Below are 12,811 nucleotides of genomic sequence, written 5' to 3'. Positions count from 1 at the left end.
TTGAAAAAGAAACAATGAATTATCAGAATACAATAGGGAGTGTTAAACTTTAGTGATACTTTCAAATTTTATAATTATTAAAATAGAGATATAATTTCTGGCAAAAAAAAAAAAGGGATATAATTATTTACTTCATCACTATAACAAAAATAAATATTATCGACAATTGAGAAATGATCAATTTATCGTTCAGGAGTCCTAATTTTTTCTAGAATTACTCTGGAAGTCAGAAAGATAAGAATTGATATTATAACCGAACTTTTATTAAATTAGATTACCACTGGAACGTTATTTGTACAAGTATCTTAGATTCAGCTTAGCGTTGAACTCTTAGATTCAGTTAGGTGGAGACTACGTAAACAGTAGTTAGAGATAATATGGGATCATGTAAAATTAATCTTAACTATCAAAATATTCCCATCAACAATTGTCCACATTTCTAGGTTTGGATCTCTGCTCAGATTAACAGAGATCAGATAACTTGATCACCTTTTTTTAAGGAATTAATCCATATGTCTCTCCCAACAACCTTTGAGTAATCCATACACTAACATTATATCAAATATTAATATAAACATTTTATATGTAAAAACGTAGATTAACTTATCTCAAGTATCCGTGAAAAAGGAAAACTTATCTCTAAGTATCAGTTATTATCAGTTATTCATCAGCAGTAAAACTCTACTCATCTGATAACTACACAAGCTTCCCATTCTTGTACGTTGGAAGAAGGTTTGAGTTTAAATAAACCACAAGTCTTTTGTTGCCAAATCTGGTTGGTCTCTTGCTGTTTGAAGAAATTTAATATAGGGGAAAATGGTGGTAAGTGATGATAGAAAAACAGCAGAGGAGAAGGCCATAGATGATTGGCTGCCAGTCACTTCTTCTAGGCATGCAAAATGGTGGTATTCTGCTTTTCACAATGTCACTGCCATGGTTGGTGCTGGTGTTCTTAGTCTGCCTTATGCTATGTCGCAGCTCGGATGGTAAACTTACTACTTACTTAGATGACGGATTTTTATTGGCTCCAATCTCAGAAATGATGATGGACCCCGTACGCACAAAATCTACACCAATAAAAATCTGTCATCGTAGTTGGCACATACCGGAAAGACCCTTTATTTTATTTCATTTATACATTTCTATAAAGACTGAGATTGCTATATGTTTTTCAGGGGGGCAGGGATCACAATGGTTGTGGGATCATGGTTGATAACCTTGTACACGATATGGCAGATGGTGGAGATGCATGAATGTGTTCCGGGCAGACGTTTTGACAGGTACCATGAATTAGGCCAAGCAGCATTTGGGGAAAAGCTTGGCCTCTGGATTGTTGTTCCCCAGCAGCTGATTGTGGATGTCGGTACGTGCATTGTTTATATGGTTACTGGAGGCAAATCTTTGCAGAAGTTCCACCAGTCTGTTTGTCCAACCTGCACTCCTATCAGAACCACATATTTCATCATGATTTTTGGATCTGCTCACTTTGCGCTGTCTCTTCTCCCCAACTTCAATTCCATATCCGGTGTTTCCCTCGCTGCTGCTGTCATGTCTTTAAGGTAAAACAGAATCTCCAACAGAATGACATGTTATCAAATGTGTCGTGAATTTATAATGTAAAAATTTATGTTTCTGGCATTTTCCAATTTGCAGTTACTCGACTATCTCTTGGGGAGCTGCAATTAACAAGGGGGTGATGAAAGACGTGAGCTATAGCCTAAAATCAGAAGACACAAGCGTAAAAATATTTGACTTCTTCAATGCCCTGGGATCAGTGGCTTTTGCTTATGCTGGTCACAATGTAGTTCTTGAAATCCAAGCTACAATTCCTTCCACCCCTGACAAGCCTTCCACTGGACCGATGCACAAAGGTGTTTTTGTCGCGTATCTACTTGTTGGCTTCTGCTACTTTCCTGTTGCATTCATCGGATACTACATTTTTGGAACCGCGCTTGATGACAACATTCTGCTCACACTAGAGAAACCAAACTGGCTAATTGCAACTGCAAATATGTTTGTCGTTGTCCATGTTCTCGGAGGCTACCAGGTTATCATCCATTTCAGATTTTAGCCACTAACGCCTTCTTTCTCCAACGTTTTTTGTAATCAGACTCTTATCAATCGCTGTTTGTCATTGCTTTTAACTGTCACAGGTATTCGCGATGCCTGTTTTTGACATGACCGAGACATTGTTGGTGAAGCATATGAGATTCAAACCTCGTACCAGTCTTCGCCTGTTTGTGAGATATTCATATGTTGGTAAGTAAATTGCCTCACAGTGTAGAACGTAGATTCAATTTGACAAAAGTCCTGCCACAAAACCCACAAATATGCCCAAAATAATAGAGTTACGAGAAATGATCCAAAATATCATTTTATTAACATCTAAATCGTGTTGCGTTTAGGTTTGAAAAACACTGCAAAACATAACACGATATGACGTTTTAGGAGTAAAATGCTACATAAAATAGCGTTTAGGATTTCAAAACGCTAGATCGTGTAGCATTAAGCAAAAAAAAAGATAAACATCAAACGATCTAGCGTTTTGGATTGTAAAATGGTAGGTCAGGGCATCTTCTCCGACAGTGGTATTTGGGACCATTTTCTTGAAAATTATGACAGAAATTACATAGATCCCGGCTTCCACTGATATTTCCTCTATAATTTGGTTGCAGCAATCACAATGTTCATCGCCATTGCAATTCCTTTCTTCGGTGGTCTGCTTGGTTTCTTCGGAGGCTTTGCTTTAGCTCCTACATCATATTATGTAAGTGAGAAACAGTAATGCTGTGTCCGATATACTAAGCAATCTATCTGCATTTCTGACAATTTTTCAATTTTCGTTGATCTAATAGCTTCCCTGCATCATCTGGTTGATCCTTAAAAAACCTCGAAAATTCGGCTTTTCTTGGTGGTTAAACTGGGTAATTAACTCTGTTCATTCTCCTCATCCTCATATTTTTCATTTATTTGTTTCTTACTGATCTTTTATGCGCTTGTCGGAATTTGAATTTTGGCAGATATTCATAGTGATCGGCGTTACTATAATGATTGTAGCACCCATCGGTGGGCTTCGAACGATCATCGTCTCTGCCCAGCAGTACAAGTTCTTTAGCTAAGTTAGCTCATCAAATTATGTTGTTAGCTTATCTACGAAATTGTAATAAGACGATGACGATGATGATTGTGATTAATTGAATTAAGTTAGTCGCTTAATTAAGGTACAACAAGTATCAAGTATTTTTAGTAGGATTTTTTCTTTTGGTGAACTTGGCAACTTACTATACAGTATGGAAACAGAAGTTTCAGTTGTAATGGACAGTTAGTTCAGATCTAATATGTCTCTTTAAGTTACTATAATAGTCTTGCAAAATATTCTACCAATTACTAAGCTGTATGCAACAAAATCCATAAAATCGAACATATTCTGAAAAATTCATCTGTTAGGCTTGCAACAGATGAGTTGAGTCCTGATGCAATATAATACAAGCGGATACCATTTCAATTGTAGTGAACTATTATTTCAGATCTATGGCTCTCTTCAGCTTATATATTGATCCGGTGTGTGTAGACTTACCCCGTTTTAAGTCGGAAAAAAACATTTGTTTGCGTAATAAATCATAAATCTGACTTAAAATCAAAAATAAGTTAAATTAGTTTGAGAGAAGTTCTCCCGATGACTTAGTTTCTTAAAACTGTACTTTTAATAGAAGTTACTCATAAATCATTAGTTACTCATAAATCATTTCTATTTTTATTATTACGTTTTTATTTACTCATAAATTATCAATAAATCAAAATTACCCAAACACCAAATTTAAGATAACTGCCAACTTACATACGACCAAGTTTTTTTTTTTTTTTAGTGTAGCCTTAAAATGGAATAGCGAAAACTTGCATGAAGACAAAAAACATTTCAAATGAAAATCTAAAGCAAAATCTTGTACAAGTATCTTATTTCATAAGCTCTTCAAAGCAAAATGTCTAGAACCTTCCACCTAAATAACACGATATCTACTATAGCTGAGTTGAACAAGTTTAACATGGCATAGTCAGAAAGGATGTGGGCTCATCGCTTACATTACCATTCCTCCGTCAATTGTAAGTACCTGCAACACAACATTAACAGTCAAAAAGCTTGCAGATTTGCAAATGTCTTACAATAGGCGCGATTCTTATTCAGAAGTAAAAAGACAAAACACATCTTGATGTACAACTTAAAATTAGATTAATGCTAGTAGTAATTTTAAGTTCTGAACAACAAATTGCAAGTGAATTACAAACCTGTCCAGTCATGTAACTTGCTGCAGGATTAAGAGCCAAGAACTCCACCAGTCCTGCAACTTCTTCTGGTTTGCCATATCTTCCTGAAATTAGAGAAAAAACTTGTATCAGTATCTCCGATGTATTTTTATAAATATTGCTTCAGTTTCCTTCATTTCTATTTCAAATTACACAAAAAAGAAAAAATCAGAATAGTACAAGTTTATACATGTCAATTTACAAGTAGTTCTCCAACAAAGTTGACATTTAGCCGTAGCATAATATAAAAAATTGCTAGTTTGTAAAAGTTTAAATTTTAAGAAAGATCTGATGCCCTCAGGCCTCAGGCAGTCTTACTGACATTGACCTATTCGACAGGTCAAACTGTGAACAGTTAACCAACAAGGACAATTCATTTTGTGCATGTATATATAATGCAAAAAGGTGCATATTCAAAGGATTCAAAATGTTATCAGTGACAAGGAGTTTTTATGCACAGACTTGAACACAAAGATGATACACATCTGGATAGCCAATATATGCTGGATACACAAAGATGTACCCAGTGACAAAATTCAAAAGCTTTTCATAGGGGATAACAAATTAAAAAGTGCTTCTCTTTGTTTATCTATGTTATTGTCTTACCCAAAGGAATTGTAGTCAAAATCTTTTTTTCAATATCATCTCCAAGTTTAGCAGTCATATCAGAAGCAATGAATCCTGGAGCCACAGCATTTACCTGTTTGTTAAAAAAACCATAAGTACATTTTTTATCTATGAGTACAACAATATTGACATGCGTAACTGCATCCAAATATAGTAATATCCTACTACATGGAAAATAATGGGGTAATCTCACATTGATGTTTCTGCTCGAGTATTCCTTTGCCACAGCTTTAGTAAAGCCAATCACCCCAGCTTTTGCAGCACTGTAGTTTGCTTGCCCCACATTGCCAACAAGACCAACAACTGAGGCTATATTGATGATACGTCCCTGAGAGCATTAGTTTACAAGGAATGGCAATTTAATATTTAGTACAAGAATGCGGTCAATATAAACTTGTATCAAAGGAAAATAGTAAACAAGGCTACTGCATCATATGGGCATGGAAAAGGTTCTGTGCATAGTAACTGGTATAATTTCATTTTTTGTTGTTTCTAGGGTTCAAACCAGTGACAGAAGATATAAGGTTCAAACCCTGATTTATTATAAAGCAAGTAGATTATTGATCATCCCACCAAATACAATAAAACACAAGTACAATGGATATTAATACCAATAATCCATGAGTATAACCAAAACACTTAGATTGTGTTCACTTGGATGGAACGGAATGAAGAGAGAAAGGAATGAAAATTTATAAAGAAGTTTTATGGAGAAAGAAGAAAGTATGAGACAATAATGACTCAATATGAGCGAGTCTAAATCTTTTATGATAACGATTGTCGGGAAACATGATGAAGTAAAATGAGCATTCCTTGCAAAACATGTGGGTTAGATTTCTAGTTCATATAGTTTGGAATGAAATGGTTGAAGGGATGAATATTATAGACATTTTCTCTCATCACCCCCAATTTATAGTACAATTTATTTCATTCTCCCCTCATTCCATTCCATCCAAGTGAACGCAGCCTTAAAGTATACTAAAACACATTGTGGTGAATATTTCTCTATAAACTGACTAGAAGGAATAGAGTTCCTTATCATTAACCAGATGAATGCACGAGAGAATCTTTTATAGTAGAGTCCAAGTCTATGTCTACATTTAATGTAAATTAAAGTGAAACAGAAATCTGATGACAGTCAGATACTAAAATTGCCATACCTTCTTCTTCTTCATCATAATTTTGGCAGCTGCCTGCAATGACATAATATAAGCTTAGGGATATTATTTCTGTTTAAACATATAAAAGTAGTTAACATCTATATCCTGATAGTCAAACCATGGAAACAGACCTGTGTGCATATGAATACACCCGTGAGATTAAGATCAATCACCTCCTGCCACTGAGGTGTCTTCATTCTCATTAACAGGCCATCCCTGGTAATTCCTGAAATTATTGCAATTCATTAGCAGGCTATTATACAGACAACACCAGTATATTATATTGTAAAGGACAGACGCTTCAGTCACCTGCATTGTTAATGAGAACATCAACTGTTCCCCATGCATCAACCGCCTGCATGTATGATAGCATTACAAAATTAGTGGCCTCTCTTTCAAACCAAACAATCAACAAAGTGAATATCCACTCACAGTTTTTATCATTGATTCCACATCTGCTTCTTTGGAAACATCGCCTCCAAAAGTAAGAGCTTGACCACCAGATGCCTCTATCTGCAACATAATAGCATCATGAACTATGATTGATTAAAATGTCAAAAAGAAACATTTCTATAGAAACAATAAGCTACCGCATGAAATCATATTCAATCAGCTGTTAAGAATACATCTACTCTGTTTTACAACATGTAGGATCATCAAAAGTCATTACTGGGGCATATTCATATCATCATACTGCAGTAGACCTGTGTGACCGTCTCAACATCATCAATAGTATTCGTGCGAAATGACCACTAGCAGGCGTATCTAATGCAAAACAAAACAAACATCAGAAGAGATACAGTCATTGTGTTTTACCTCTTTACAGACTTCTTCCGCCTCTTTTGACGACCTGGCGTAATTGACCAGAACCTGCACAAATAGAAGGCAAAACATCAATATTGGAGAAAGGTGCCTTTTACATGTGAGTTACGTAACAATATCATACGATATGCACAATGCATCTAACTAGTCATCTTGAAAGTTATTTCCACAGCTAAAAACTTCAGGGTGCAACTTGGATATTCCTGATAGTACAATCTAATTGACTTAACTACACTAAAAGTTTGATATTGATTATACCGAATTATTTATTAAAAAAAAAATGATGGCGGTAATACTAAAACAAAAACATTGATCATTTAGGATTAAATGAAAACCTTTAATACCAACCTTACAGCCAGCTTTCCCCAAAGCCAATGCAATAGCCTTGCCAATACCTCTAGAAGCTCCGGTCACCACCACGACCGGAGCTTCCACCTCTTTCACAGTTTCCACAGCTGCTTTCTCAATTGTCGAAACTTGGGCTTTCACCCCTGCATTCCCATCATTGTTCAAACCAATTCAAACCCCCCCTTCAACAATACTTAAATCTTTACTAATTAAACAATCCATTCCAAAACCCCACCAAAAAAATTCACACAAAAAGCCCATAATTAAAACAAAAACAAGAAACTAAGCATTCAATTAAATCATTTTACCAGAGGAAGCAAAAGAAGACAGTGATCGGCATTGCAAGCTGTGATTAAGGGTCTGAAAAGATTTCGAAATGGGTGAAAAGCTGCCCAAACTGGAGATTTTCCGGTCAGTTGTCGCAGAGGCTCCGGTGAGTTTGAAGGCGGCGATAGCAGATCCGGCGACGGAGGTGGCCATGTTGAAATTCCGAAAAGAAGAGTGCGAAATAGAGAAGAAACGAGAAGCTATGAAATTAGCCAGAGATGAAAGTAGAAGAGGTTAAATATATACACGTATTATTCAAGAAATTTGGTTGCTTCGGAAACTCCGAAGACTCTACTATGGCGATGAAAACTATGTGCACCTCCTCTGTTTTGTTTTTTTGTCACAGATTTCATGTTTTCGAACAAATATTTCAATCACAAAATATATACTCCGCGGGCCGATATAATCAAACCAAACTTTTTCCAACTCCTGATCGATAATCTGGCTAATCTGAAAATGGTTGCGAATTTGGGTTCGATCCGAAATAACAAATCGTTTTAAATAATTTGAACTAGTGTTATCTTATATTCTTTCTTTTTTTTTAGCATTCTAATTTTTATTTTCGAGAGATTAACTTGCAGACAAAGTTATTATATTTTTGTTCAACAAAAAAGGAAAAAGTAAAAGAAAAATATAATTTTATATATATATCAAAACCCTTAAATATATCTTAAAAAGATAATTTAATATTTCATATAATGAACAGTACATTAAAGTACTAAAATTATGATAATTGATCAATATATGAACAGGTCATCATATTTTAAAATATATTTTTAACAAAATTACTATATTCTAGTCAAAATAAACATATCTTGAATATATTGATTTCAAAACTCAACATGTCAAATATTATTCCTTACCCCTGAAGTTTTAACTCGATTTTGATTCCAACCCCACAACACTCAAACAACCCCTAACAGAGTTGCTCATAGGCACATAGCTGCTGAGGGACTCGAGTCACTCGACCACTGATATGCATGCACAAGGTATTTGAGCCTTTCAAAGACATGAGTTTTGGCTTTCTACCAACACCGCTGCAACTTTAACCTGCGTGATGCTCAGGAATATGTGTTCAACGCAAATTGGATAGGTGGATAAGACTTTGCTGTCTAATTCCAACAAATGTGATCAAGAAACGAGTTATAGTTTCCGTTGTGAGACTCGGTTGATAATCAATCAGTTCATTTACATACATATGCTTACGAGCTTATTGTAGCTGCGGATGTAAACAACATTATACATGCAAAGCTCAGCATCTTTAATTTGAAAAAAAAAAAAGAAGAAGCCAATACTAAATTATTCAACAGAATATCTAATCAATTACAAGAAGTAAAAAGGCATAGTCCAAAAAGATCTTTAACAAGAATGTCATGTGTAGCCGTTGATTCTAACTTGGTCCACAGGAAACCACAATTGTATCTAAGCACTTTTCACAGGTCTCTTTTTGGAGTTATTTTTCCGACGCACCTTCACAAGACCATTTTCCACTGCCTCGTCCTGATTAATATACAAAATTAAATTTAAAAAAAAAAAGAACTTTAGAATTTGGCAAAAATGAAGAAAGTGGTTGACAACATTGCATTTCTTCAACACAAATGTAAGTTTGATGGTATTCACAACAATTGAACTGCTGGTAGATGGCAAGAAAAGGAAAATCCAAAGGTCACTCCACGCCTGAGATAATATTGCTTATATATTTAGGATTTGGAATTGACTGCCCACATCAAGAATTTTCTCCCATGCTATTATTGCTAAGACTGGCCATTGTATTGAACTTCAACAGCAGGGCATTCTTTACAATAACTCAAATGAACCATACCCAATCCAAGAACGCAAGTCTTAAAATATATTCATCAAGGCAGTAACACAAGCAAGTAACAAGTTACCTGTCTTTCTTCTGAAGCTGATTTCGGTAATTTCTCCTCCGTCCAGAGTGCATCCAGGTTGTAATAAGCTCTCATCTTCTCATCAAGTGCATGAATAACCAATTTCCCTATAGTGCAGATAGGCAAGTCGTATTGAAATTAATAAAAGTTTTTGACATTCAATGAGTCATTACTCATTACTACAACTTAATATAAGGAACAGTTGTGCACAGTTATGCTCAGTGTTGTGAAAAGCGCGCCTAGGCGCAAAGCGAAGCAAAGCACACCCTTAGCGCCTCGTATATGTCGAGGCGAAGCAACTTCAATCAAGCGCACGCTTTTAGCCTTGAAGCACAAAGCGCACTTAAGCACGAAGTGGTAGAAAAGCGCGCTTTAGCGAAGCTAAGCGCATAATAAGATATATAATGTTATTGGGCCACTTTTAAGGCCCAAAAGTACTAACCCATAACAAAAAAAAAAAAGAAAAGAATTTTGGGTCACTTTTACGGCCCAAAAGTACTAACCTACAACAAAAAAAAAAGAATTTTAGGCCCAAATCAAAAGGCTATATCAGGCTCTCAGCTTTCAACGACTTGAAAAGGTGCTAGAGAGCCTGCATATAACTCCATGTCGCAATCAAAATCAGCCTCAAAGTCTAATAGGGTTCAAAACAACCCCAATCCTTCAAGTTCAAAAAAGAGCAGAGGTAAGAGGCCTCGACGTTTAATAGATGAGGACGAAGAAGTAGAACATGAGTTTGAATTTGAAGAGAACACTTTAATACATGAAGAAGAGTCAGATCAGGATTTTGAAGATGAAGACTTCGATGAAGATGGCTTCGGTGAAGATGATTGATATAATACCTACCTGTTCGGAGCTGGAAGCCTGGAATTCTGCCTACGAAACATAAATTTTGAATTTTAGGATTTTTTTCCCTCTAAAAGTGTTATTTGATATATTATAAAGGCTTAAAGTGTGATTTAATATATTATTAAGTATAAATTATGTTATAAACCTATATACATATATCCTAAATAATAAATAAAAAAATTTGTAAAACATGCGCCTAGCTTCAAAGAAGCGCGTGCCTCGCTTTTGCGCTTTGCGCCTAGGCTCCAGAGAGTTTTGCGCCTCGGTGCGCTTAATGCTTTCGATAACACTTGTTATGCTTAAACAAAGATGGAGGGAGACACGGACAGTGCAAAATAGGGCTTGTATCAGGCTTTAAAATATTCAGAATTACTTATCACAAGTATACGGGATTATTCATCGAAACATCTCTATTGCAAATGGGAAAATATCAAATTGGTGATTCGTTCCATTCAAATATATCAAGTAAGTTACCACTTTCCAGTTTGACTCAAATTGGTCACCGAAGTACCTCTTTTGTTCAACCCGTTAAAGTCAAACAAGCGGATTGGTCATTTTTACCGTTAAACGTTAAAATAGACAAAATAAAACTCAAAGAATCTCAGACAAATATACATATTGCGTAGGAACTGAAGGACATATACATACATACATGTATATGTATATATTTTTCGGAGATTCTTTGGCTTTTATTTTGTCTTAATCGAGTCATTATGACAACTCATTTCCATGTGGCGGTCTTTTGCTAATTTAGCGTTTATTTTAACGTTTAGCGTTAAAAACGACCGTTCCGCTTGTTTGACTCGAACGGACTGAACAAAAGAGGTACTTCAGTGACCAATTTGAGTCAAACTGGAAAGTGGTGACTTACTTGATATATTTGAATGGAACGAGTCACCAATTTGATATTTTTCCCATTGCAAATGTGCCAAGTAATGTTGTATGAATGTATTAAAACCGAAAGCACAAGTCTAAAACATATAATCACAATTGACATATGAAGCGATTCTGGGAAAAAAAATACCAGAATCAACAACAATCCACTTCCCTCCCTTTTGGCCTTCCATACTTGGGAGTAACATTTTCTCCTCACCTCTTTGCTTTAGCTTAGCCTGTCATCATCACGAAAAAAAACAACAATAAAGTAGCATCAGCTAACTCTTCCATAAACACAAACATATCATACACAACTAAAACCAAACAAAGCGCAACAAAATCCAGTCTTTTTAATAGCGATCAAAAGTTCAAGACTTGTCGAAAACAAACAGGCATTACTAGACACATCAATTACACACCGAACACGAACTCGACACGAAAATATAGAGCACCTTGTAAAAGAGGGCTTGAGCAATGTTACGAACATGCCAAGCAGACCGGCCGGTGGCGAGGACGATATGGTCAGTAAAAGAGTCGTTTTGAACCGGAATAACCTTAACATCATCGGCTTTCACGTCGCTCAGTATCTTCTCCACCTCCGGCAAGCTCAGAATATCTCTTCTGGCGGCGGCGGGGGTGTTGTTTGCGTTATCATCAGTGACGATACCGTTAAATAAATCGATTTTGTTGAGGGAAGATACGCCCCGATGAAACCCTAATTTCTGAATTACAGTCGATACACATCGATTCTTCGCAGCACCCAACATTATTTTTTTCTCCCTTGATGAAATGAATGGGGGAACAAATCGGATCTGTTCGGTTTATTTGACAACCCGAAGTGGAACATCAGACACCTGAAATCAACCCAAATAAGCGATTTAATTTGTTGTGATAAAACTCGAAATTTTAGCTTAATTTAAATCGATTCATTTGTTTGTTTGTTTTTTTGAAAAAAAGCCGATTCATTTGTTAATACGCAAAATCTTTTACTATTAGTCTATTTTCTCTTTAAAGATCCAACTAAACCTGTCACTGTTTAATCATGTCACCAAACCATTAAGGTGACAATTAGGATGTTTTAATTACGCTGGTTAGTATATCTAATCAGTTTTCAATTTTCAATTGCCTATGGACCAGGAGTATAAACAAACCAAACAGTTTGTGAGTTATTCGAATTCGGCTCGTAAAATATTTGAATTTGATTCGGTAATATTCGAGCCGAGCTCGAGCTCAAACTATTTAGATGTTTTACGGAGCTGAGCTCAAATTTCGAATTACTTGGTTCGTAAAGTTCACGAGCTTTATCGAGCCTCTACTGTTTTTTGATTTTTTATTATAAATATATTTTTACAAATATATTTAATATTTTATTTATAATTTATATATTTAATCGAATCAAACTCGAGCCAAAAAGATTTTGAGTTTTTGTCCATATTTATTGACTCGATTCGAGCTTTCGAGCAGAACTTGAGCTTATCGAACTATTTACGAGCCGAGTTTCGAACTTGAAATTAAAGCCTCGGTCGAACTCAAGTTCGAGCCCCAAATTTTGCAGTCGAGCTCGAGCCGAGCCTGACAGTGTTCGACTCGGCTCGGCTCGATTACACCCCT

The 12,811-nt window shown here is 35.7% G+C and overlaps 3 protein-coding genes across 3 annotated transcripts; 1 reads left to right on the top strand and 2 right to left on the bottom strand.

Annotated features, from left to right (window-relative positions):
• Window positions 1-702: 702 nt before the first annotated feature.
• On the top strand, window positions 703-3,261 carry LOC108208269 (lysine histidine transporter 1). The gene is made up of 7 exons (XM_017378788.2): window positions 703-986; window positions 1,176-1,559; window positions 1,654-2,047; window positions 2,154-2,259; window positions 2,676-2,767; window positions 2,856-2,924; window positions 3,021-3,261. The coding sequence occupies exons 1-7, from the start codon at window positions 817-819 to the stop codon at window positions 3,117-3,119; spliced, it is 1,314 nt and encodes a 437-aa protein (XP_017234277.1). The 5' UTR covers window positions 703-816; the 3' UTR covers window positions 3,120-3,261.
• A 638-nt stretch (window positions 3,262-3,899) lies between these two features.
• On the bottom strand, window positions 3,900-7,980 carry LOC108206006 (3-oxoacyl-[acyl-carrier-protein] reductase 4). Its single transcript, XM_017376162.2, has 11 exons — window positions 7,568-7,980; window positions 7,260-7,402; window positions 6,906-6,959; window positions 6,522-6,602; window positions 6,399-6,444; window positions 6,221-6,315; window positions 6,090-6,122; window positions 5,123-5,257; window positions 4,909-5,002; window positions 4,285-4,367; window positions 3,900-4,109 (listed from the first exon to the last, which is right to left on the bottom strand). The coding sequence occupies exons 1-11, from the start codon at window positions 7,737-7,739 to the stop codon at window positions 4,077-4,079; spliced, it is 969 nt and encodes a 322-aa protein (XP_017231651.1). The 5' UTR covers window positions 7,740-7,980; the 3' UTR covers window positions 3,900-4,076.
• A 734-nt stretch (window positions 7,981-8,714) lies between these two features.
• On the bottom strand, window positions 8,715-12,095 carry LOC108206353 (protein Iojap-related, mitochondrial). Its single transcript, XM_017376626.2, has 4 exons — window positions 11,653-12,095; window positions 11,349-11,436; window positions 9,476-9,582; window positions 8,715-9,086 (listed from the first exon to the last, which is right to left on the bottom strand). Exons 1-4 carry the CDS (start codon window positions 11,965-11,967, stop codon window positions 9,009-9,011), a joined length of 588 nt encoding a protein of 195 aa, XP_017232115.1. The 5' UTR covers window positions 11,968-12,095; the 3' UTR covers window positions 8,715-9,008.
• Between the last annotated feature and the right edge of the window lie 716 nt (window positions 12,096-12,811).

This window comes from Daucus carota, chromosome 2 (genome assembly GCF_001625215.2).
Source record: "Daucus carota subsp. sativus chromosome 2, DH1 v3.0, whole genome shotgun sequence".
NCBI classification, from domain to species: Eukaryota; Viridiplantae; Streptophyta; class Magnoliopsida; order Apiales; family Apiaceae; genus Daucus; species Daucus carota.
Note: the sequence above shows the minus strand (reverse complement) of the source record. Positions and strands in the feature narration are given on the sequence as shown.